General features: G+C 43.8%; 1 protein-coding gene, 1 long non-coding RNA gene and 1 other non-coding gene across 4 annotated transcripts in view; 1 reads left to right on the top strand and 2 right to left on the bottom strand.

Annotated features, from left to right (window-relative positions):
* Positions 1–15,927, bottom strand: part of PANK1 (pantothenate kinase 1) — a 57,775-nt gene extending 41,848 nt beyond the window's left edge. The window contains exon 1 of one of the 2 annotated variants that reach the window (XM_077878440.1): positions 14,855–15,927. In XM_077878440.1, coding sequence (XP_077734566.1) covers positions 14,855–15,647 — 793 coding nt within the window. In that variant the 5' untranslated portion in view covers positions 15,648–15,927. Of the gene's footprint in view, positions 1–13,981; positions 14,209–14,854 lie in introns of those variants that run through there. The other variant, XM_077878441.1, reaches the window with a different exon arrangement.
* Positions 1–26,891, top strand: part of LOC144301422 (uncharacterized) — a 70,404-nt gene that overhangs the window by 14,031 nt on the left and 29,482 nt on the right. The gene's annotated exons all lie outside the window — the stretch shown is intronic.
* LOC144301509 (U6 spliceosomal RNA) lies at positions 7,051–7,152 on the bottom strand. The gene has a single exon (XR_013368321.1). It is a non-coding gene; the product is annotated as a U6 spliceosomal RNA (small nuclear RNA).

Here is a 26,891-nt window from a genome sequence, read left to right as displayed (position 1 = left end):
AATTTTATTTTTTTTATTAAAGATTTTATTTATTCATTCATGAGAGACAGAGAGAGAGAGAGTGAGGCAGAGACACAGGCAGAGGGAGAAGCAGGCTCCATGCAGGGAGCCCGACATGGGACTCGATCCCGCGTCTTCAGGATCAGGCCCTGGGCTGAAGGCAGCGCTAAACGGCTGAGCCACCAGGGCTGCCCAGCTTGTGCAATTTTAGATGGACATACGTACACATGCCAAACTTTTTAAAAGACTTCAGAACTGGGATGCCTGGGTAGTTTAGCGGTTGAGCAGCTGCCGTCGGCCCAGGGCGCGATCCTGGAGACCCGGGATCGAGTCCCATGTCGGGCTCCCTGCATGGATCCTGCTTCTCCCTCTGCCTGTGTCTCTGCCTCTCTCTCTGTGTCTCTCGTGAATAAATAAATAAAATCTCAAAAAAAAAAAAAAAAAGACTTGAGAACTAACAACGTGCCGATCAATGGTCTGTTTGTAAAAATTCAGAAGATTATTCCAAGGTCTACAAAAAATGGATTAATCCAGCAGCAGCAGCACTGTATCAACTACCATAAAGGGCTTCCTATGTACTAGTTTCTGTGCTGAAGCTTTACATGCAATATTTGATTTAATTTTAATTAAACAATAAAATTTTAATTTTATTCCAGCATGGTAGGCATTCTTATTATGCCCATTTTACAGCTGACAGACAGGATGAGACGTTAAGGAACTCACCCAAACATTAGTTAGGTGGTTTCCAACATGCTTTTTAATTACAGCTCTTAAAGAGGCAAAAATATTCTTAAAGAAGAATTTTGAATAATATACCTGGACCTTTTTATGAGTTCCATCTTATACATAGCTGATGCATAACAAATATCCATTAACTAAAAAACAAAAGAGCAACAACCATTTGTACATCATCACTTATACAACCTATTATAAAAACAGATATCAGCAATATCCCTAAGTTATTAGAAAATGTCACATGATACTCAGTATTCTGTCAAGGAAGACAAAAATTTATAAAATGCATATGAACCCTTTTTTCATAAAATTGAAAAACTCATAATACTGACAAGAAGTAAGCCAGTCCTGGCAGTTATACAGATAAGAATTCACCAATGTTTAACTGTTTTGATCTCCAGGAATGCTTGACAAATAAGAGTGATACACTAAATAGATTCAGGATCTTTTTCTTTGCTTTTGTGGTTAATTTGAAATGCATAGTCATAGGTCTAAAGATTGTCTGGAATGGCAAATCTCACAAATTCAGCAATACCCTTCCTGTCAACCTCCTGTAAATCCCAGGTTCAACCCTGAATGTAGCACATCCAGACTTGGAACTTGAGCCCAGGCCTGGTTCCTATCTGTCTTCAGGATGAGTGCTGGCTTGCCTGCTCTCACCCTAGCGGATGCAGAGGAAAGAAGGTTGGAATACTGTTCCCCAATCCCTCAATCTCAAAACAAAAACTACATAGGAGATACAAATCTAATCCATGGATTCTGGGGTGATCCCCAAGCATCTTTTTGGCACAGGATTATTTCATTACAAGAATGAAGCTTCAACTCTCAGACCTTGAAGAAATGGTTAAAAATTAATCATAAACAAATAATAACAGGAACTGGCAAAACAAACAAACAATCCTCTTCCCCAAACTGAATCCTTCCAGGAAACACAATATCAAATTTTCATCTATCAACAAACAAGATGCAACAATTTTACCTGTGCTTAGGTAACTGAATTTATTCCTCTAACTGTGCATCATAAAACATCATCATTTCAGCTGAAAATAACACTTGTTAACTTTTTCAGGAATGAACAGATTAGGGTTATGTTTTTAAAAGGAGTTCTTTATCTTTTAGAAATACAAATGAAAACATATACCATCAAAACGGCATATCTGAGATTTGCTTCAAATCATCCAATTTGAAAGGAGGGGGTTTGGATGTAATAGATAAAATAGATTGGACATGAATGGACGGGTAGGCTAAATGATGAGTGATTAGCACTTCTTGGGTATACACTTTGGTTTTGTATAAGGTTTGAAATTTTCCTAGATAAAAAGCTTTCTTAAAAATCCCAACACTGGGGGGATCCCTGGGTGGCGCAGCGGTTTGGCGCCTGCCTTTGGCCCAGGGCGCAATCCTGGAGACCCGGGATCGAATCCCACGTCGGGCTCCCGGTGCATGGAGCCTGCTTCTCTCTCTACCTCTGTGTCTCTCATGAATAAATAAATAAAATCTTTAATAAAATAAAATAAAATCCCAACACTTGGGCAGCCCAGGTGGCTCAGCGGTTTAGCACTGCCTTCAGCCGCCCAGGGCTGATCCTGGAGACCCTGGATCGAGTCCCAGGTCGGGCTCCCTGCAGGGAGCCTGCTTCTCCCTCTGCCTGTCTCTCTCTCTCTCTCTCTCTCTCTCTGTGTGTGTATCTCATGAGTAAATAAATAAAAACTTAAAAATATTAAAAAAAAAAAATCCCAACACTCTCCAAATATTCCTACAAGACAGTGAGTGGACAGTGGAGCATTCATTCATGAGTCACCTTTGGAGTAAAATTTAAATGGGAATGAATGGGGGAAATCCCTTTTGCCCCACAGATCCTTCTTGTGAAAACAAACATACCACACTCCCTGGCTGAGACAAATTTTAACCTGCCCGCCCAAACCAGAAACATGAAGATACTCTAGCAACTCCACCCTGCCATTTCACCAACAATAAATTAACTATAAATCACCCTAGAAAGGTGCAAAGCTCATTGTGGCCAGACTTAAACCAATTTTAATATTTTTTTTTCTTTATTTATTTATGATAGTCACACAGAGAGAGAGGCAGAGACACAGGCAGAGGGAGAAGCAGGCTCCATGCACCGGGAGCCCGACGTGGGATTCGATCCCGGGTCTCCAGGATCGCGCCCTGGGCCAAAGGCAGGCGCCAAACCACTGCGCCACCCAGGGATCCCGACTTAAACCAATTTTAAAAAGAAATGTTGGTTCCCAACCCACATGTAATGAACATGTAGCTCAAAACAATTCAAGTCATTCGAAATAAAAACAGTAGTAAATCATAAAATGAGTATAAAGAAGCCCAAAGTTCTTATTTTCCTGTGATTAGCACTTTGGTGCATGCATGGATATATACCAATTAGTCATATATACTATTTTCTTCTTTCCTTAATTCTCCTGTTTCATTGCTGGTACACTAACACCTGCTTGTTCTAACTACTGGGTGATCCAGCACTGATTCCCAACCATATTTGGGGTAGGAATTTTTTTTTTAATTTTTATTTATTTATTCATGAGAGACACACAGAGAGAGAGAGGCAGGACACAGGCAGAGGGAGAAGCAGGCTCCACACAGGAAGCCCAATGTGGGACTCGATCTCGGGTCTCCAGGATCACGCCCTGGGCTGAAGGCAGGCGCTAAACCGCTAAGCCACCCAGGGATCCCCATAAGGGTAGGAAATTAAGAGGGAGAGAGAGAGGCAAATAACAATATGATTAAAAATTCTACCCTTACACCATAGTGGGCCCTCAGATATTGTAGAATACTTCTTTCCTGAGAATGAAGCTCCTTTGTCTAACTCCTCATCATCTGTCACTGTCCTTACTTAGCAGAGGACATGCTGACCTCCGCTTCTCTGACTCAAATGCCTTAATAATTCAGCTTGTATTACTGATGCTCTCTGGCACTTTGCATGACCCAGGACCTGTTTTCTAGTCAGTGGTGTACTGGTAAATGTTTAGCAACTGGCTTTCGAAAAATAAAGCCTTGATTTTCACTGTTCACCAATTTCTCTAAATGTAAATACACCCACCGTAGCCAATTTCAAGCTACCAACACAAGGATACTGAATGCAGAGTTAGGAAGTAAAGTGTACAGTCGACTCACAGAGCCTGTTGGAGCTGGCACTAGCATACCATGGGACTTGTCATGGTTTGCCTAGGATAACACCAGTTTGTGCCTGTGGTCCTGGCATAATTATTCATGATATTCCTTACCACTTCTTAAAAGTGTAGATGATAGCACTGGGGCACCTAGGTGGTTCAGTCGGTTGACTGGCTGCCTTTGACTCAGGTCATGATCCCAGGGCCCTGGGATGCAGGCCCATGTCTGGCTTCCTGCTCCTCGAGGAGTCTGCTTCTCCCCCTCCTCAGCTAGTGCTCTCTCATACATGCTCTCTCTTTCATAAATAAATAAATAAATGAATAAATAAATAAATACTTTTAAAAAAAATTAAATGTTGGGATGCCTGGGTGGCTCAGCAGTTGGGCGTCTGCCTTTGGCCCAGGGCGTGATCCTGGAGACCCGGGATCAAGTCCCACATTGGCTCCCTGCGTGGGGCCTGCTTCTCCCTCTGCCTGTGTCTCTGCCTCTCTCTCTGTGTCTTTCATGAATAAATAAATAAAATCTTTAAAAAAATACAATATACAAAAATTAAAATTTGATGATATGGGCCTAGGTGGCTCAACAGGTCAAGTGTCAGCCTTCAGCTCAGATCATGATCTCAGACTCCTGGGATAGGGCCTTACGTGCTCCCTCTCTCTCTCAATCAAATAAATAAATAAATAAAATCTTTGAAAAACATAAGTGTTGATGACATATTATACAGTCATTCCAAAGAATAGATCACATTTGGGCCACTTCCTTACAGTGAAAACCTTCCATAAAAGATAAGAATTATCCTCTTGACCTAACGGATATTCCTTTCCTTCCCCTAAATACGTAGCATGTCTTTAGATGTTGTTCACCAACCATTGGTAGTTGGGAAAATATGAATAGTAAATAGAAAGCCTCAATTATGTTAAAGTCCTTTGATGAATACACAGAGTTTAGGGACTTTGGAAATGCCACAGTATTTGAGTAAAATCAAGCCAGGCAATTGGCATCAGGCTACACTCCAGCTTGGGATCACAGGGAGCCAAGTATCACATCCTGTGGGCAGAGTGTGGCCCACAGGAACAAAAACTGGTTAGCCTCCATGGGACCCATAGGCTTACTAAATCTCAGTGCTTGGGCAGCTTGGGTGGCTCAGCGGTTTGGCACCACCTTCAGCCCAGGGTGTGCTCCTGGAGACGCAGGATCGAGTCCCACATCAGGCTCGCTGCATGGAGCCTGCTTCTCCCTCTGCCTCTGTGTGTGCGTGTGTGTGTGTGTGTGTGTCTCATGAATAAACAAATAAAATATTTTTTTAAAAAATTAATAAATAAATCTCAGTGTTCAAGGTTACCCAGCCCAGTACTACCTAATCCCCTTTCTGACAATCCCAAGAGGCCATCATCCTGTCTAAGCTTTAATACTTTTGGCAACCCAGTACAACCAATACTGAATCACAAAAATGATGGCATCTGGCAGGTGAGTGTGTGGGTCTTGGTTTTTCAGAGGGTAGGACCCCAAGGAAAAGTCAAGATAAAATAACTGTCTTTATTTTTTTTAATATATATTTATTTATTATTTATGATAGACATAGAGAGAGAGAGAGGCAGAGACACAGGAGGAGGGAGTAGCAGGCTCCATGCCAGGAGCCTGACGCGGGACTCAATCCTGGGACTCCAGGATCGCGCCCTGGGCCAAAGGCAGGCGCTAAACCACTGAGCCACCCAGGGATCCCCAATAACTGTCTTTAAATATCCAGTGAGCCATCACATAGAAAAGGGACTGGATATAATGGACTGTCAAGGTAGAAGTTGTTATGGGAGTATGATTTGACTTCATGTAAGGAAGGGCATCTTAACACCACCAGCCATAAGAGCTGATAACATTTATTGAGGCTTCTGCTGGAAGCCTCATCACACTGCTGACCCATATCAAGCTTTAAGTCACACAAGTCCACTCCTGCCTCTCTCAATCCTGGACTGTCTACCTCAGGCTATAAAGAAGTTGTCTGTCCAGAAGCCCCAGATGATTCTTAATAACTGACACTACCCAGGCTGGACCCAGCTCACAGAGGCTCATGCGGGCTCAGACCGTCCAGAGGTGCAAGCTAAAGGCCCTGTGGCCCAGATTCAGCATAGAGTCAAGGCCAGGTGCAACAGAAGGTTCACACTCCAGTCCCAAAGACAACAAGTGCCCAGAAATAGCCATTTCATCATCTGCCAGAACAAAGTTTGCTGGGCTGCAGGGTAGAAAGGCCTCAAAATTCCATGTGGCTGTTCTGAACTCTGAAGCCTTGTCCAACTCATGCAGCTTTTATATAAAGGCAAAGTGCTCCCTTTCTTAATTCTTCTCATCTCTTTTGTGCATGAACTGCCTCACTCAAGGACTGAGGTATAAAACCGTAAAGATCAAAGGAAGAAACTTCCTTTTTTAAAAATGACTTTGTCCTGACACTAGTTTAGCAGTAAAATGAATGACAGTCTTCTTAGTCCACAGTTGCCAACATTACCCTCAGATGGGCCATGCTGTATGTGTTCCATCTCTGGAGCTGCAATAGAGCAATTTACGAAAGTGACAATGAGGTCATGAATTGTGACACAAGCCATGTGTCCTGCTTCTGGAAATGTCAGAGGGAATTAGGGGAGCTTCCACTCAGATGTGTTGTTAGGCCAGTTTGGAAGGTACCCTGAAACCCCAGCCCAATCTCAGTCCAGGCAAGATGAGTTCAGTCCAGGAAAGATGAGTTCATGGAAATTCTGAGATTTCACGAAGTTTTGAAAGCCTTTGTGATAAATAACAGCAATAATATTGATATTAAATGCCCTTTATTAATAGTTGCTCCTGATAATAGCAAAATATCTTTTACTATGCACATACCAGGGTCCAACCATTCTCTTCTACACTTATCTGCATTTTTCATATTTGGTCCTCACAATGAATAAGATGGGCACCATTTTCTCTATTCAAGAAGTACTCCCAGAAGTTGAGGATCTCACCTTAAGGCCATACTGTTATAAACAGTGCTGGAGTGCCTGGGTGGCACAGTCAGTTGAGCACCCAACTCTTGGTTCGATCCCACGGTCCTGGGATGGAGTCCCAGGTTGGACTCTGTGCTCACTGTGGAGTCTGCTTAAGACTCTCTCTCTCTGCCCCTCCCTCTCCACTCTCTCTCTTTCTCTATCTAAAATAAATAAATTAATCTTTACGTGTCATCCTTGAGCAGGGGCCATGCTAATCTTCTCTGTATCGTTCCAATTTTAGTATATGTGCTGCCGAAGCGAGCACAAATTAATCTTTAAAAAAAAAAAAAAAACCTACAGTGCAATGAGGCTCTGAATTTAGGTCTGGTGGCTCTAAAGCTCTCTGCACTACAGAACACTACTCATACTTCCTGAGAGTCCTCTAGGATCCTGAGTCTACCCCAGCAGAGTCAAAATCTGAACTCATATAGTTTTACCCTGAGCCCTTGTACCCTTTCAGTTTCTTCACCTGAAAAAGGAAGAGGATGATAGTATCTGTCTTACCATAGTCTGAATATCTTATAAACAACAGAAATTTATCTTTCACAGTTCTGAGAGTCTAAGGTCAAGGTTCTGGTGGATTTGGTGTCTGGTGACAGCCTGTGTCCTAGATGGCTCTCTTTTGGCTGTAACCTCACATGGCAGAAGTAGGGATGGAGGGGGGGCTAGCTTTCTGAGGTCTCTTTTATAAGGACACTAATCCCAATCATTAGCGTTCTAGTGTCATGACCTAATCACCTCCCAAAGGCCCCACCCAATATAATCACCTTGGGGGTTAGAAGGTCAATATATGAGTTTTGGGGGGACACAAGCATTCAATCCATAGCAGTACCCATCTCATAGGGTGCTAGGAGTGTTTGCTCAGATAATCCACGTAAAGTGTTTAGCTCAGAGTCTGCACATAGTACATGCCCCTTAATGCTGGCCACTGTTACTCCCACAGACACATGGATCAGCTTTTTGCCAAAGGTGTACAGCTTGCATACACTTATCTCTTCTGAAAGTTTTACAGAACACATTTCCTTTCCCCATAAATAGTAGGCTTATCATGGCATAAGACAGTCAGCTAGCTGGCAACGGACTTCGACTTGGGTCTGAATTTTTGGCCCTGCCATCCAATGACTACAGGTTGTTGGGCAGGATACTTCATTCAATTTTCTGAGACTCTGTCCCCAACTGTAGAATGGAGAGTGGGGTTGGTAATTTGCATGCTTTCATAAGAACATGTACAAAACAATGGGCAGATAGCTGTTGCTCAATAACAGCTACTGTGATTACTCAAAGTGACTACCGTAAGTACTCACTATTGTCATGAGTTTTTCCATCCTCTTTTCAAACTATAAAGAAATCTGCTAAAGGTCCAGATCATTATTTTGATGTAACTGCCTCTAAAACTAACATTACCTACCTCACTCCTTCGAATCGAAGGAATCATATTCTCATTTCCAAAGAGAATATGAACACACACACACACGATTACCCAGCTCTAAGCATTTAAGAGATGTCATGAATTAAGTAATGAGATACCAAACTTGACAGTGGCACTATCTAGAGAAAAGGTCTACTTAGAAATTCTGTGCACCACATTGGGTACACTATATCTGATTCAGAATACTGCCATCCCAAGGTGAATACCGGCCTACCTATTAAAGCTAAAGCACATATAACTAAATATCACAGAAGTCAAACCTTGATTTACTTTTACTTTCATGCATTTGGTTTGTATTAAAACCATACACATGCATACAAGCCAGGCTACCACAAAAACCAAATCAAACCAAACTTTAAAACTGTTGATTAAAACCAGTACTCCTTTGTTTCCCTACTAATTCTGTTTCCAAAACCATGATGGATTTTGTTTTATACACTTCTTAAGTGTCCCACATGCTAAAAATGAGCAGCACTCTTTCCATTTTTGGTTACTGTGACAAACAAATATGCTTTGTATTAATGTTGAAATTTACTTACTGGTCTTTTGAGGAAAAGTATTCACATTCTAACAGATCCTGATATTTGACTTAACCACTCAGATGTTGGACACTTGGGTCTTAAATTCTTTTTTTTTTAAAGATTTTATTTATTTATTAATGAGAGACACAGAGACCAACTGACCATGTCCCAGAAGGTAGCAATACTATAGTGTGCTCTTGCCTTCCATTTGTCTTTTGTTCTTGAATTTTCAATGCTTCCCTTCCATCTAGAAGCACCGAATATGTTGTCTTTTTTTAAAAAAAATTTATTTATTTACGATAGTCACACACAGAGAGAGAGAGAGGCAGAGACACAGGCAGAGGGAGGAGCAGGCTCCATGCACCGGGAGCCCGACGTGGGATTCGATCCCGGGTCTCCAGGATTGCGCCCTGGGCCAAAGGCAGGCGCCAAACAGCTGCGCCACCCAGGGATCCCAATATGTTGTCTTTTTAAAAAGCACATATATCTACACTCTATGCAGATATAACTGGAAAATTCTACCTATTACCTTTTTATCCTGGTTTTTCTAATTAGCCTGATTCAGAGTTAGTGGAAAGCCTAAATGCCAAAGCTAAATAACCTAATGTTTAGAAAATTAAAGCCTTGTACTTTCACCATGGTGGCTAGCTAAAACTGTTAACAGATTTGGTTTCTTCACGGGATGCTTAGGTGGCTCAGTGGTTGAGCATCTACCTTCAGCTCAGGACATGATCCTGGAGTTCCGGGATTGAGTCCCACATCTGGCTCCTGCATGGAGCCTGCTTCTCCTCCTTCTGCCAATGTCTCTGGCTCTGTGTCTCTCATGGATAAATGGATAAAATCTTAAAAAAAAAAAAAAAAAAAAGATTTGGTTTCTTCAGTTTGTACCCATGAGTATGTTATGTGCATAATGAACTCTCACCCATTTTCTGCTAGTATTCTTCTACCTAAATGATTTGAGAAGCCAGACCTACCCACTCCCACCCCACAGGAGGCTGCCGGCACTGATCCAGTCCTTATTTCTGCTTGTTGCCACACAACAGAAGAGGGAATGGACAGGGCAGCACTCACCCTCCTGACTTCTGATGATGCCCAAATATTTGCCTTTCTGTAGCATAGTGTTCAGTGACTCCAACAATCTCCTTTGCATTTTTTCCCTCCCTCCACTAAGGTGGCTCATATAACAGTGTCCTTGTGGTCTAAAATACCCAGCATTTCAAGGCAACATCTAAATACTACTTTGTTCCATTTCTGTTCCTCCTCCAAAAAAAAAAAAAAAAAAATGTATTCACATTCTCAAAATGTATTTACAAAAATAACTTAAGGAGCGTCTAGGTGGCTCAGTTGGTGGAAGGTTGGACTTCTGTTTTCAGCTCAGGTCATGATCTCTGGGTGGTGAGATAGAGCCCCAAGCTGAGTTCCTGCTCAGTGGGTGTCTGCTTGACATTCTCTCTCCCTCTCAAATAAACAAATTTTTTAAAAACAAACAAAAAATACTTAAGAAAGAGTATGTCCAAAGTTGTTGCTGCAGCACTATTTATGGTATAGAGACCCTCGCTATGGCCTAAAGCTATGAGAGAAAAGGTTAAATAAATAATGGTATATCCATATCATGAATATTGGAAGTATAATACAACTATTAAAAATGATGTTTTAATGCCATAAGAAAATGTTTATGCGGGATCCCTGGGTGGCGCAGCGGTTTGGCGCCTGCCTTTGGCCCAGGGCGCGATCCTGGAGACCCGGGATCGAATCCCACATCGGGCTCCCGGTGCATGGAGCCTGCTTCTCCCTCTGTCTGTGTCTCTGCCTCTCTCTCTCTCTGCGACTATCATAAATAAATAAAAATTAAAAAAAAAAAAAGAAAATGTTTATGCTAAAATTTTATTTTTAAATAAAAAGTTATCAAAATGTATTTTTTTAAAGATTTTATTTATTTATTCATGAAAGAGAGAGAGAGAGAGAGGCAGAGACACAGGCAGAGGGAAAAGCAGGCTCCATGCAGGGAGCCCGATGTGGCACTCCACCCTGGGACTCCAGGACCACGCCCTGGGCCAAAGGCAGACGGTCAGCTGCTGAGCCACCCAGGCGTTCCTGTTACAGCTTATTAAATAAAACACTTTGGTCTTTCTTATTCTGAGCCTGTATTTTTTTTTTTTTTATACTAAGTCAGTCTGAATTGTCTCTGCCAGTTCAATTGTCCTGTCCTATGGATTAATAGTAGACAGTATTTTGTATGGAGGTGATGACAGTTGGCATTTGCTGAATAACTGCTATGTGCCAAGCAGGAATCTAAGTTCTTAATATACATTATCTCATTTAATCCTCACATCAACCCAATGAGAGAGTACGATTATTGATTATCCCCATCTTATACTGGAACTGAAGCAGGAAGGTAAGATAACTGGCTTTAGTCCATCCAGCTGCAATTCAAACTCAAGCTCTCCCAGCCAGGGTGGCTCAGCGGTTTAGCACAGCCTACAGCCGGGGGTGTGATCCTGGAGACCCAGGATCAAGTCCCAAGTTGGGCTCCCTGCATGGAGCCTGCTTCTCCCTCTGCCTGTGTCTCTGCCCCTCTCTCTCTCTCTCTCTGTCTGTCATGAATAAATAAATAAAATCTTTAAAACAAACAAACAAACTCAAGCCCTCCTGGGTATGAATGGCTACACCATTTACAATACATTAGGTCCTCATAGCATTTTATTAGGACTATTATTTGTTTCAAAATATTTGAGAAATGTACTATCTCTATAAGTTGTCATTTATGTGTGCTTTGAAGAATCAAAGTGCCAAGAGCAGGCCAAAGGAATCTCCCAGTTGATACTTTATGGAAAATCCACTGAAGGACTTTTGCCAAAGTCTATCTTATGGATGGAGATGGCTATCTCAACGAGGTGGGAGTTAATGTCATTTGTACTTTTTCTCTGTGACATCAATCAAATGTTCATATACCCAAGGTGCAAGGCATAAGAGAAAAAACTATGTTACCTGTAGTCAGACTTCCAACTTAATAGAGGAGATAAGACAAATAACACACATGAAACAATTGGCGCAAGTCAAAAAAAAAAATTCCCCAAACCCCCAAACATAGTTAAATGCTAAAGCATGTGGCAGAGTGGATAACTAGTGTAGAAGTCATGTAGAAAGAACTATCAGCTCTGAAGTGTCATAGAATTTGAAAGATACAAGAAACCACACTTGAAGATCATCTAGCCAACTCCAATATCTCAAGATGAGAGCTAGTAACTTCGTTAAGGTCACACAGCTGCTGAGTAGCAAAGGGAAGTCAAGTAACCAAGGAAGCTTGATGAAGCAGTTAGTCTAAGAAAAGCTTTCCAAGGACAAGCAGTAAGGAAATAGTACTTTCAATGAAAACAGTGGACAATGTTCCCCTCACCGGGTTTAGCAAAATCAACCTGCCACAGGTCTGGTGTTTAAATTACAAGCTTGTGAAGAGTCCCTGCACTGAGATCTAAATTTTTTAAACAATTAGAAACTATTGAATTATTTGTTTCATTCTACTCATTGTTTTTTTTTTTCCTTATTGTTTTTAAACATAAAGAATTTCAATATGTACTGCACTCTAACTGCAATATTACCAAACAGAAACATACCTACTCACATAAGCATTCCAGATGCTTATCTGAGAGAAGTAAGATCTGGCTGTCTTTAGCACACTTCTGGTTTAAATAAAATCAAGTGTCTAATGTTGTAAACTGCTAAGTAGGAATTATTTGCCTAGCTTCAGGGCTTCCACCCCAACATACTCTTACATTTTATTTAAAGCATCCAATACTTTGTTATAGTTGCTCACAGAAAATCTATCAGTCATTAGAAAATAGGGATATACTTAACTCTCAGTGTATTAGAGAACCTAAATATGAATGATTGAGCATATCTTTTTTCATAAAAAGATACCTAAATATTAAAAAGATACGCAAACGGTAACTTAGGCAAGGTATAAAGACATTAAAGTGTCTAGTTTTTACAGAGAAATTTTGGTGGTGAACACAGCAGATGTGACTCAGAACACATAAAATTTATTTTGGAAATGTGTGTTCAAATTTGAGAAAAGAAAACATGCATGGTAGGATAATAAAAAGTCAATTTCGATGGATCCCTTTTAAAAGTTTATGTGTCCTGGTCACTGAACTTAAAATAGCTAAGGTGTTTATTTTTTAAGATTTTATTTATTTCTTCATGAGAGACACACACAGAGAGAGAGAGAGAGGCAGAGACACAGGCAGAGGGAGAAGCAGGCTCCAAGCCGGGAGCCCGACGTGGGGACTCAATCCCTGGACTCCAGGATCACGCCCTGGGCTGAAGGCGGCGCTAAACCGCTGAGCCACCCGGGCTGTCCAGGTTTTTACTTTTGTAAAAAATACAAACCACTTTAATTTTTGACACCAAAGATACAGGCATAAAGTTACATTTTCTTGTATTCTAAAATAATAATCCCTGTAGGTTTGCAAGCTCAAATTAAGGCTCAAATTATTTTTTTCTATGCTTCCAATCTATTATTAAGAGTGTACTTTAAATTCCTCAAAACTTACTTCAAAAGGTGTTATGCCCTCATAGACCATATAAGCTAGCTGTATACACAAAAACTCAACACAGTTCTCTTTCAATATATTTTAGCTATTTACGTTGCAAATTGTCATGCAATTTGTACATGTAGATCAGAGAAATAACTAAAATGTGGTTTCGAAAGAACTAAAACCAGTTAATAAATCATAAGTAATCAATATTAAGTCAATAAAGAAATTTTCTAACAAGTCTCAAAAAGAAAAATAATAAATAAAAATAAATAAATTCAAGCGCTAAATAGATGTCCTCCTTACAACCATTACCAAATCTTCTGTGTGGCTTCAAAGTTCCAGACAAGACTTTAACTTTCAACCTAAACATTTCAGATCTACAAAATACAAGTATCAGAGTCAACGGCCCCGCACATCAATACCTTCCAAAGTCCCAGAGATTTTAATTGAGCGCAGGAAAACTAAGAGTCTAAACAGAGACACCAAAGTTGGCCAAATATCAAGCTTTTATAGATAAATCCAAAACCTACACTAGCAATTTCTCCGTATCAGATATACGTAAATGGTGTTTGAATGCAATCACTAATTAGTATGCATTCTACTTACTTTGCTTTTTGCCATTTATAAGCTTCATTAAAGACACCAGTTGAATGAGGTTCGGCTCAGATAGGAAAAACCAGTTGTAAACTCGATCTACAAATTTACATCTCACAACGTCCTGCGGGGAGGTAGTCTTTATAAACTAACATCATATGCAAGCTCAGACCGTGAAATAACGCATCTCAGCCTTTTACGCCGCAGACAGTACCATTAGAAATCCTCAACTCTCTATCCCCTCAGTTCCCGAAAAAAAAAAAAAAAAAATCCACCTCCAATTCTCATTGGTCCACATAGTTCCGGCCCACATGGTATCAGTGGGTGTGTCATTGCCGACAGGTCCTCTCATTGGCTACGAGGGAAAAGCCTTTAGGAGGCCGTGATTTGGGGGGTTGTCAAACTCCACGCCTCCAGGCCTGGCGCTTGCCAATAGCCCCGAGGTTCTGGCGGCTGGTCTGCGATTCAAAGGACAAGGTGGCTGCCTGAGCGCCATCCCCAGAATGATGAAGTCTGGAAAGGAAAAGGGGCGAGGAGATGGGAGAGGGTGGCTCCGGCTGTCCCTCCAGTCTGCGCCTACTCCCGGACCCCGAGAAATGTTCTCACACGTGCATTTTCCCAACAACGAATTAGGAAGGCGGGCGGAGCAGGAGCAGCGCCAGGTCGCCAGATTCGATCGGCCCATTCTGCAGACCGAAGCAAGCAAGCGTGAGGCTCAGGCAGCGATCTCTAGTGCCTGGAGCCCCTGGGGAAAGAGTCGGTCCCGGGAGCCCCCCGCACAGCCCCCGCCAGCGGGCGCCGAGGCTCCCCCGCGGCTCCCCGGCGCCTGCCCCGCGGCTCCCCGGCGCCTGCCGCGCGCCCCGCTCGCCTCGCCGGGGGACTTACGCGGCCTGTGCTTCCTCCCAGAGTCCATCCTCCTCCGCAGCCGGCATTTCTTGGCCGGGGAGTCGTGCTGAGGGGGCGGCGGCTGCGGCTGGAGCTCGGGCGGGAGCGGGAGGCGCGGGGGCGCCGCGTCGCCACCGCCCGCGGGGCCCCGGCTGCAGAGGCGCGGCGGCTGGACCGGCGGCGGGTGGAAGCCGTTGTGCAGCAGCCCGTTGACGGCGGCGGCGGCGGCGGCGGCGCCGGTGCCGGTGCCGGTGCCGGTGCCGGTGCCGGCGGGGGCCCCCGGGGCGTGCGTGGCCGAGGGCTCCGGCCGCCCGCCCCGCTCGCCCATGCCCGGGGCCGGTGCGGCGGCGCGCGGCCCGCGGCTCAGGCGGCCTCGCTGGAGGTCATTCTCGGGCGTCTTTATTTCCCCGGATCCTCCCTGCGGCTTCCGATTCAGCAGCCGCAGAGCCGGCGCCGGGGGACGGCGAGCCCGGCGCTCCTCCCCTTCTCCCACCGGCTCCCCCCGCTCGCCCGCGCTCTGCCCCCCGCGCGCCCGCCCCGCCGCGCCGGCCGGGAGCATGCCGGGGCCCGGCGCGGAAGCGGGGATCCCCGCCGACCCCCAGCCGGGGCCCCCACTGCCCGCCTCCCCCCGTTCCCCGGGCCGCGCGACTCCCAGCGCCGCTTCCCTGCCTCCCGGCCCCGGCCCCGGCCCCGCTACTGAGCATGCCCAGTGCTGCCCGCCGCCGCCGCCGCCGCCGCCGCCGCCACCGCCACCGCCACCGCCGCCGCCGCCGCCGCCGACGAGTTTCAACATGGGGACCGAAGTTCTCGGGGTTTGCAAGGAGATGGGCGGGTTGGGCTTTGTGTCTCGGAGCAGGAGAGGGGACTGGGCGAGCTGGCGCCAGAGGAGCAGGCGGCGTGGGGAGGAACACCGAGGACCCAAGTATTTGTGGAGGTTTCAGGGCGGCTAGTCCTGCCCGCAGGGGGCTAGACCCCTTTGCAAGGTCATTCCCGGTGTCCCCTACAGCGCCCCTCCTCGCCGCGCTTTGCGAGTGTGCGTGTGCTCGGTTAAGTGACCAAACTACTCACAGGCCTGAGTGGAGGGAGGAGAACGATTATTTATAGAAAGGCAGGCCGATCTGGGAAGCAGGGAGTGAAATTTCTTCACTGGCACACGTACAGACACCATGTGGTCCCTGGAGTTGCCTTTGCAGGGAGGAGGCCTGGGAATACAGTGTAAGGACAGCGAAGGACGCAGCTGCACACAGGATTAACCGGGGCTGGAAGACACCCCGTAAACAGAAGCGGTCCCAAGCTATAAAAAGCACTTTCCTCACCCAGAAAGGACGTCAAGAGACAATGTCATCCTATTTATAGAGTAAGGAGTTGCCTGTGCTTTAAGAAGGGAAGGCAGCCTGGCAGGGCGGTCCACGCCATAAGCTTTGGACTCCGAGCTGGGTTCAAATTACGACTTAGCCACTGAGCAAACCCATGGAAAATTGCTCGGGTTAACACACCTGACAATAGGAAACAGGACTGGACATGCTCAGCAGGCAGGACAGATTTGGGTGGTGAGGACCTTACGGAAGTTATGTAATGCCTTGAGGCCTCAGCTTTCCAATCTAAGAAGGAGCTGTTGTGAGAAATCTACCTAGTACGATCCTGGCACACAGTAAATGCCTCAAAGAGGTAATTCTTTTAATTACGTTGTTATTAGCAGTTCATCCTTCAAATGAGGGGAGCAAACCATGCTCACAGCCACATTTACTGTATGATTCCCCCCCCCCCCATTTGAAAGCAGTTATTTATTAACTGACCAGATTACAAAAATAATCCTGGTAGATACCTTAGTTCATCCTTCTAATAAGCCTATTGGTCTGGTCTTCCCTGTTGCCAGCATCTCCACCTTCTACAAAATGAGTGGTCTTTTTCTTCATTCTGCCTCGTGGAGAAGATAATTTGAAACGCCATAAAAACGTGTTTGCTCCTTTGAAACGTTTTCCAACGATATAGATCTCGTGACTCAGATCCTCCATGCAGATGATGCCATATTTATCAAGAGATCGGGCGATCAATGTGTTATCATCTCAGGGCAATTCGCTTCTTATTGATCCTGCCATAACCATGCTCATAGATCAATTCATTCACTGACTTCAGGTTTGGGTACCCCCATGCTATGTAAGGTTCCACAATCCTTAGCATGTTAACTGAAGCCATTGAAGATCTGGCGTAGGCGAAGAAGCTGCAACACCTTTCAAACCTTTGGGCTCACACCATTGATACCTCTGATCCTGATGACAAATGCCAATTTGGGTTCTGCAGGCGTGTAGAAATTGCCAGCTTTTTGAATTCGAATGACATCCTCGCCATTCGAATCTCAGTTCTGTACATCTGCCTGTATGCTTTGTGGTAATGCTTAGCTTTTTCATAGATAAGCTTCCTCCTAGACTTTCAAAGCATCTTTTGGGCAAACTTTTTTTCTCAGACGCTTGATATTCAACTCTGCGAAATTTCTTCGCTTTTTCTTAAGGGTTTCTGGCACAACAGGAACCTTCTCTTTCTTCTCTGCACCCTCCATGGTTCCAGCCCTGTGTGATTTCTTATGTATGATATTCTCCATCATTTGTATTGACTAAACCTACAGAAGAGTCAGAGGCCAGCAAGTGCTTGCTTGCCAAGACCCTGGTCCTCAGTGCATTCAGCAGCAGCCCGAGCATGCACCTTGGAACGGCAGTTGCTTCCAGGAGAGCCCTACCCAGAACCACAGCTTTCGAAGCATAGGGGCCACTTGAGAACTAGTCCATCTACTCATTTTTCCAGATAAGGAAATTGAACCACAGAGATGGCTGAGATTATTAAGAGCAAAACTAGGGCTAAACCCTAAATCTTCTATCCCTGACCTTATGATACTATTTGAGACAGAGAAAAACCAGACTTGGGTGCAACGGCCCCTGCCTACCTCTCCTACCTCATCTCCAGCTCCCTATGCTCCTGCTATAGGGCAGCCTGCCAGTTGCTCAAACAACTTATTATCCCTTTGCACTTGCTATTTCCGTTGCAGATTTTACTTATTTGGGCAGCCCGGGTGGCTCAGCGGTTTAGAGCCGCCTTCAGCCCAGGGTGTGATCCTAGCCACCTGGGATCGAGTCCCACGTTGGGCTCCCTGCTTCTCCCTCTGCCTGTGTCTCTGCCTCTCTCTCTCTCTCTCTCTCTCTGTGTGTGTGTGTGTGTCTCGTGAAGAAATAAATAAAATCTTAAAAGATTTTACTTATTTATTTTGGAGAGAGAGCTAAGGAGAGAGAGAGATGGAGAGCATGCATGAGCGGGGCAGAAGGGTAGAGGGAAAGGGAGAAGTAGACTCCTCACTGAGCAGGGAGAATGATGTGGGACTTGATCCCAGGAACCTGGGATCATGACCAGAGTGGAAGGCAGACACTTAATGACAGAGCTACCCAGGCACTTCAACCCTCAGACTTCTTTGTCCACCAGATTCTGACTCAATCTTCAGACCTCTGCTACAACCTCTAATATTTGGAGAAATCTTCCCTGACCCTCAGGACTAGGATCAGGTGTTCCTATTCCCTACACTGTATCTTCATGACTCTATTGGTTTGTAATTCTACAATGTATCTGTTCCCTTGTCATTGGGGATTATAATAGGATATCCCTGAGTTGTTACAATGATGAAATGAATTAACATATGCAAAGTGCCCAGCACATCATAACTGCTATGAAAAAGCTAGATATTGTAACCAGGGCACAGGGGTGCAAGAGCTTGGCTCAGAGGGTCCCAAACAGACCAGGCCTAGCCACTTGCTGCTGACAAAAATCCAAAGGCAGAGAGATGAGTGGTGGTGCAACAAGAAAGGGATTTATTTCAGTGCTGTCAACACCAGGAATACCTCGATCTAAAGTCTCAAAGACTCTCCAAAGTGCTAAAAATACTTCCAGGTTTATATAAGGAAAATGTGGGACAAAGGTCAGTGGGTAAATGCTGCTGGGTAGTCAAGGTCAAGTTGATCAGGTTTTCTTGAGGTCAATCATTCAGGCCTTGTTGGTACAGGGCAATCCTTACTGCTTTAGGAGTTTTGGTTCCCATCAGGTGATGCTTGACCTAGAGGGTCTTTTGCCTGACTTAAGAGATAAAGCTGGAAAGAAGAACTTAATCAATAAGAAAGTTTGAGGTCAAAATGGAGGGAGTTGAAGTCCTCTTTAATATTACTATTTGACTATCTGTATCCACTACCCCCATCCTCACCCTCCCCACAATACACACACACATACACACACACACTGTGATCACCATGACTCTTGGGGATCCCTGGGTGGCTCTGTGGTTTAGCGCCTGCCTTAGGCCCAGGGTGTCATCCTGGGGACCCAGGATTGAGTCCCACATCGGGCTCCCTGCATGAAGCCTGCTTGTGTCTCTGCCCTCCCCCTAATAAATAAATAAACAAACAAATAAACAAATAAAAGGCAGATTACTCTTATTCCTCATGTAGCCTTAGGAAACTTCTGGTAATTATCTGTGACTAAATAAATGACTTGCATGATATTCTACCCAGGATGTCTCTATTTTCTACTGTAAATTTGCTAAAAAATGTCCATCGCTATTCCTAAATATTCAAAGATACAGTTTTCAAGTTCCCATATAACTTGAACTGAGTAGTTTAGGAAGCAGTTTACATCCGAGATGCAAGCAGAAGCTTTAGCAGTGCAGTATCTCCAAGGACATACTCTCTCCAGCTTGATTCCCAGGCATGGTGAGGAAGGCCTGAGCCAAGTGGCTCAGACCCAGGCAGGGCAGAAGTACTGGTACTGGGACAGAACGTCCTACACCTGTTTCCTTTTCCCCCGTCCTTGTCAGGCTGGTGTCCTGGATCGATCACACTGGGCATGTGGTAGAGAGGAAGTCAGGTGGTATCTCACAGGATTATTCAGGATAGGTGTATCTTGGAAGTGTAACTTTGAGGTATGAGCTCTCGTGCTCCAACAGGGGCATGGAATAAATGTTTGGGAAAGAGTAAAGGAGGAAGGAACCCAAAAGCCACTTCTTCTCTTTCTTTGTTCATTCATTGATTGACTTGCCAGTCATTCATTCATTCTGTACTATGTTGTAGGCAGTAAAACAGATGGTGGGAATACGAGACAAAACAGAGGCCTTCACTGCCCTCTATGAGTTTATAGTTTGTAACAAGAGAGATAAGTCAATGGTTCTCCATCAGTGTACACAAAAATAACCTAGGGAGTTTTCACTTTTTAACTCTTCATTGAAAATAGCTTATGTACAGAAATGTATGTATATCCTGAGGGTAGAGCTCAGTGAATTTTGCACAAATAAACACTCTGTGTAATTAGCACCTGATCAAGAAACAGAAGTTACTAATAATCTAGGAGACTTTTTAAGAGCAGATTCTGGGCCCAGGTCCATGCACTGCTTTGGAGCACAGGAGTCTGCATGGTGATGATGATAATGATGATGATTAAGTATTTTTAATTTAATTTTTTTTAAAGATTTATTTATTTGAGACAGAGCGCACGTGTGCATGTGCGCACAAATGGAAGGGGTTTGTGGGAGCAGAGAGAAAAATTTCAAGCTGATTCTCTGCTGAGCATGGAGCCCCACACAGGAGTGGGGGGGGGGCAGGGGGTGGAATCCCACAACACAAGATCACAATTTGAGCTGAAATCAAGAGTGGATCACCCAACGAGCTGAGCCACCCAGGTGCCCCTATAAGTATTTTTTTAATTAAAGAAGCAAAACAGTAGCAAACAAACTTTAAAATTAAAAACAAGATTATGTTGTAGATAGTCCTTGCTTGGAAAAACAATGAACAAAGCAAAGTGTATCACCTCTGCCACAACATAGACATAACCGCAGAGGACTACAAAGAGTGAGCTCCTAGGAGGAGAGAGAAGGGAGGTATGCTAAAATGGAGGTTAACACTGGCTTCAGGGAGGAGATAACCCTTAAACTGAATTTTGAATAATAATGGGATTTCTTTAGGAAAGGTTGAAGGAAATCCATTTCGGAGGGAAATGGAGACTCTGTGGGTGGATCTGAAACCTTCTAGCCTGTTTGGGAATCTACCGGGAGTTCAACAAGGTTGAAGGACAGCTTAGCAAAGGGAGGAAGTGAGTGCTTGCAGCTGAAAATGTTTAATGGGTCCAAATCTCAGGTGGCTTTCTGCCAGTAGTAGAGTTTGAAATTCTTCCTGAGGCCACAGGAAACCATTAAAAAGTTTTAGGCTAAAAAAAAAAAAAAAAAGTTTTAGGCTATAGAAAACTACGAGATTTGCATTCTGGAATGGAAAGATCTCTGGTAGCTGACAAGAGAACAGATTTGGGGAGGAGGTCCTTATTTAGGAAGATGAGATAGAAGGTTATTGGAAAAGTTTAGATAAGTGGTGATAAGGGTCTGAGTGAAGGACATAGCAGTTGGAATGAGAGCATCGGGTAGATTCAATCATTTTTTAAGCGTAGAATCCATAGGACTTTGGTGGTCATTTGGAAGGTCAGGGACAGGTAAAACTAGGATGATTTCTGTTTCCAGTTTGGGCAACTGGCAAAATGGTGGTTTCAACACACAAGATAAAATATACAGAAAAGGAGCAAGACCTTCTACCTATATTCTCTCTGGATCTTGCATTTTTAAAAGGATGATCCTTTTTTTAAAAAAATATTTTATTCATTCACCACAGACACAGAGAGAGAGGCAGAGACACAGGCAGAGGGAGAAGCAGGCTCCATGCAGGGAGCCTGATGTGGGACTCGGTCCCGGGTCCCCAGTATCACACCAGAGGCTGAAGGCGGCACTAAACCACTAGGCCACAGGGGCTGCCCTAAAAAGGATGATCCTTTAGGGATGCCTGGGTGGCTCAGCGGTTGAGCGTCTGCCTTTGGCTCAGGGCATGATCCTGGGGTCCTGGGATCGAGTCCCACATGGGGCTCCCTGCTGGGAGCCTGCTTCTCCCTCTGCCTATGTCTCTGCCTCTGTGTGTGTATGTGTGTGTGTCTCATGAATAAGTAAAAAAAAAAATCTTAAAAAAAAAAGGATGATCCTTTAAAAATATAGATCTGACCCTGACATTTTTTTTTTAATTTTTATTTACTTATGATAGGCACACAGTGAGAGAGAGAGAGGCAGAGACACAGGCAGAGGGAGAAGCAGGCTCCATGCACCAGGAGCCCGACGTGGGATTCGATCCCGGGTCTCCAGGATCTCGCCCTGGGCCAAAGGCAGGCGCTAAACCGCTGCGCCACCCAGGGATCCCTGACCCTGACATTTTTGTACCTAATTTCCTTTGTGGATGACCAACAATTCATAAATTCTAAACTCTTATGGGGCTCATCCAGATCCTTCATTCCCTGCCTGCCTCATCTCTAAATATTTCTTGCCATTCACACTTACACTCCATGTTCCTATGAGATCAGCAGATTCCCCCCGCCCCAGGATGGGTGTGTGGGGGTGCTCCTCTGGTGTAAGCCGCATCACTCTCTATCTCAGTCTAATTCACACTTACTACATTTCATTGTAAAACAAGAAGTTTTTTTTGGTCTCCTCAAGGATGAGCAAAGAAAACAAGCCCCCTTCCCATCCAAGATGTGTTCTTTTTGACCACCTGGGTGTTTGTAAATTGAAAGTTTGGATTAGAAAGCAAGTAGGCTACATGGTACATATATATACAATGAAATATTATCCGGCCATTAAAAAGAAAGACGTCATGCCATTTGTGATAACTTGAATAGGTCTTGAGGCCATTATACTAAGTGAAATAAGTCATACAGAGAAGACAAACACCATAGGATCCCACTTTATATGCAATCTGAAAAACAAAAACAAACAGAACTCATAGATACAGAGAACAGACTGGTGATTGGAGGTAGTACAGAATGGGTGAGGGTGGTCAAGAGGTACAAACTTCCAGTTATAAAATAAATAAGTCATGGGGATGTAATAGTAACTAGTTAAAAGTGCTGTGTTGTATATTGAAAAGTTGCTAGGAGAGTGGATCTTTCTTTTGTGTGTGTGTTTATTTTTTAAAAATATTTTACTTATTTATTAATGAGAGACAAAGAGAGAGAGAGAGGGACAGGGACATAGGCAGAGGGAGAAGGAGCCTGACGTGGGACTTGATCCCGGGTCTCCCAGATCGCACCCTGGGCTGAAGGTGGTGCTAAACCGCTGAGCCACCAGGGCTGCCCTAGGAGAGTGGATCTTAAAAGTTCTCTTTACAAGCAAAAAATTTGTAACTCTGTGTGGTGATAGATGTTAATTAGACTTATTTGTTGGGATCATTTTCCAATATGTACAAATAATATAGTCATTATGTTGCATAACGACAACAAAACAGGCAAGAAAGGAAGTAGGCTGCGTTCACACATGTGTGCTACCTACCTGGCCCCTGAGGCACTTCTGACAGCTCTCAGCCTCCCAAATCAATTGTAGGGGCTGCCACCTTTGAATCCCCAGGACTCAGTGCCAAGCACAAGTGGGTTCCCATTACAGTTCTGAAAAAAAAAAAAAAAAACGTGTGTAGAATCATCGGAGAATATAGTTCTCATGGAACAGGGGAAGGTGCTGAGGCTTCAGAGTGGGAGGTGAGGAGAGGCACCAGGTATGGGTGAGCAGGGGCCACAAGCTTCCTTGAGGAAGTGGGCAGGGTTTCGGAAATCAATCCTGCTTGGCCTATGTCTGTGATTGACTTTGGAGTGACCAATGAAACATGGAGAAAGTCTGGGGGGACTTGGGGGAAAAATTTCCTTTCAGAAAAAGAAGGAGGTCAACGATGTGGATTTGTAACCTAGATTTTAATTACTCTAAGTAAGACTGGTTATTTTCTGAAGACAAACAAAACCTGCCTGCCATGCCGTCATAACATGTTATCACTGCAGAAATTCTAGTTATTTGCCAAAATGGAGATAAAGTCAAACATGCTCAAGCTTTCATCCAGGTAATTACCACATTGATGCTATAGTGTGAGCATGGAAATAAGGTACGCCTCAAGATATGGTGTAAAAAGAATTACTAGGGGTGCCTGGCTGGCTCTGTCATTGGAGCATGCAACTCTTGATCTTGGAGTTGTGAGTCCAAGTCCCACATTGAGTGCAGAGATTACTAAAAAAAATAAAATCTTAAAAAGTATTATTAGAATTTTAGCTGCCAGAATATTGAGCAAAGATAAACTGCTTTATTTCATTTTTGCTTTTGTTAGAGGTGTTGGTGCTCTGCTTAGAGATTTGCCATGAGGTCACCTCATATAAGAGATACAGGGGAGGTGCTCACTTCGGCAGCACATATACTAAAAAAGAGATACAAGGGAGGGGAACCTTGGTGGTCTGCCTATGTCTCTGCCTCTCTCTCATGAATAAATAAATAAAATCTTAAAAAGAGAGAGAGAGAGAGACATCTGGGTGGCTTAGCGGTTGAGCATCTGCCTTTGGGCTCAAGGCGTGATCCCGGAGTCCCAAGGATCCAGTCCCACATTGGGCTCCCTACATTGAGTCTGCTTCTGCCTCTGCCCATGTCTCTGCCTCTCTCTCTGTGTCTCTCATGAATAAATAAATAAAATCTTTAAAAAATAAAAAAAAAAGTGAATTACAGGGGACTATTTTGGAGTATAATGCTATTTTCTGTGACAGTGATTTTCACACTGCTTTCTGCAGGACCCTAGGGAGCAATGCTGCCTGGGGGAGTCAGAGGCCACCATAAACAAGCCAAAACTGCCTGAGTCTCAGGATGGCTCAGTCAGTTAAGCATCTGACTTTGGCTCAGGTCATGATCTCAGGTTCTGGGACCGAGCTCCACTCAGTGGGGAGTCTGCTTGACCCTCCCCCAGCTCGTGCTCTTTCTCAAATAAAAAAATAAAATCTTAACAACAACAACAAACAAAACCTGCCCTGGTGAATTAATAGTGTTAGAGTGAGGTTCTGATGACCCCTTCATCAGGGCCTCCATCTTTTCCTTTCTTCAGAATTGAGCAGCTACTACAGAGCAGACACCAACAAAGTACCAGGGATACATTCTTGACCAAAACCAAAGTCCCTGCCATTGTGCAGATTACAGAAAAGACATGCAGTAAGCACGTAATCACCAGAAAGAGCAAAGGCATAAGTACATTCTGACAAGTGGAAAAAGGACTTCCAGTGCCATGAGGACACATACCAGGGTGACCTAGCCTAGTCTGAAACTTTAGCAGAGGAAATGGTTTATGAGCCGACTTCTACTTTTTTTTTTTTTCCAAATAGGTTCTATGTCCAATATGAGGCTTGAACTCATAACCCTGAGAACAAGAACCCATTTGCTCTACCAACTGAGCCAGGCAGGCACCCTTGTGCTGAATTCTAAATATTAAATAAAAGTTAACTAAGGTTGGGGTGAATGTAGCCTATTCTTTCTACATCACAAATTTAGTAGGCACTTCATAAATACTTGCTGAATGAAAGAATGAATTGAAGGGCACCTGGGTGGTTCAATGGTTGAGTGTCTGCCTTTGGCTCAGATCATGATCTCGGGGTCCTGGGATCCAGTCCCACATCAGGCTCCCTGCAGGATCCTGCTTCTCCCTCTGCCTATGTCTCTGCCTCTCTATGTCTTTCATAAATAAATAAGATTTTAAAAAAAGAATAAATTGACCCTATCCCTCAATTGAACAAAACAAATATAACGAAAATTATTCACTGGAATGAATCACCCACGGAAAGATTTAGGCCAATCCTTTTTTCTTTACTGTTCTTTTATATTGGTTGCTTTTCTCTCTGATGATGGAGTATTTCCCACCCAATACTCTCGTTGCTTGTTTAAGTTTCTTATTTGTTTTGTTTTGTCTTTGGTCAACAGAGATGGAAAAATATAGCAACAGCACCACCAAGAATAACTGTGTATACAAAAATGGAACACACACATAAACAAACTTCCTGTCAGTCACTAATATTTTTTGAGCACCTGCTAATTATGATTTGGTGAAGGGGGATAGGGTGTGACTGCTAAAAATTTAATAGGCTATAATCAGAGTAACCCCAAGTATTGGGCATAATTTCAGGAATGGAGCTGGGTTTAACAAAATTATTGAGTTAATTGAGGACTCAACATTTATTGAGTTGTTACAGGTCATACATTGCGCTAAGCATGTTATAAGTGTTATCTTTTCTTTTAATTTGCACAGTAGGCATGTGAGTTGAGTACTATTATTCTCTTCATGCTCCAGACAAGGGAACAAAATCGAGAGCTCATTAACTTGCCCAGATTCACACAGCAGCAATGTAAAACTGACATTTAAACTCACATTTAGGTGGCTCTAGAACATGTACACTTCATAACTCAACCACAGTGCCTCCCCAAAGGCAGTGTTTCTACTTCTTATTGCCTAGAGTTTATGCCATGGTTGCAAATGTCTGCTACATACTCCACTACCTGCACAGTGTTGCTTTTCATCATAGTTGTTGGGTCCCTTTATTTCTCTGCAATCTAGATTAAATCTAGAGACTTTTTCCCTTTTAATAAATTTCTGAGAGGGACACCTGAGTGGCTCAGTAGCTGAGCATCTGCCTTTGACTCAGGTCATGATCCCAGGGTGCTGGGATTGAGTCCCAAGTCTGGTTCTCCATGGGAGCCTGCTTCTCCCTCTGCCTCTGTCTCTGCCTCTCACTTTGTGTCTCTCATGAATAAATAAATAAAAATCTTTAAAAAAATTTTCTAGTTATATGGGATCCCTGGGTGGCGCAGCGGTTTAGCGCCTGCCTTTGGCCCAGGGTGTGATCCTGGAGACCCGGGATCGAATCCCACGTCGGGTTCCTGGTGCATGGAGCCTGCTTCTGTCTCTGCCTCTCTCTCTCTCTCTCTCTCTCTCTCTGTGTGTGTGTGTGTGACTATCATAAATAAATAAAAATTTAAAAAAATTTTCCTAGTTATAAGTAGGAAATTTTCTATTTTCTCTTTATTCAATAAGTATTTTTAAATGATGCGACCACGTGCAAGCCACTGTTCCAAGTCATGAGTTTGTAGTGGCGAACAATGCAAAAAAAGGTCCCTTCCATCATGGAGCTTACATTCTTCTGG

Source organism: Canis aureus, chromosome 29 (assembly GCF_053574225.1).
Source record: "Canis aureus isolate CA01 chromosome 29, VMU_Caureus_v.1.0, whole genome shotgun sequence".
Lineage (NCBI taxonomy): Eukaryota > Metazoa > Chordata > Mammalia > Carnivora > Canidae > Canis > Canis aureus.
The sequence above is the reverse complement of the archived record's forward strand: the minus strand, read 5'-3'. Positions and strand labels throughout refer to the sequence as shown.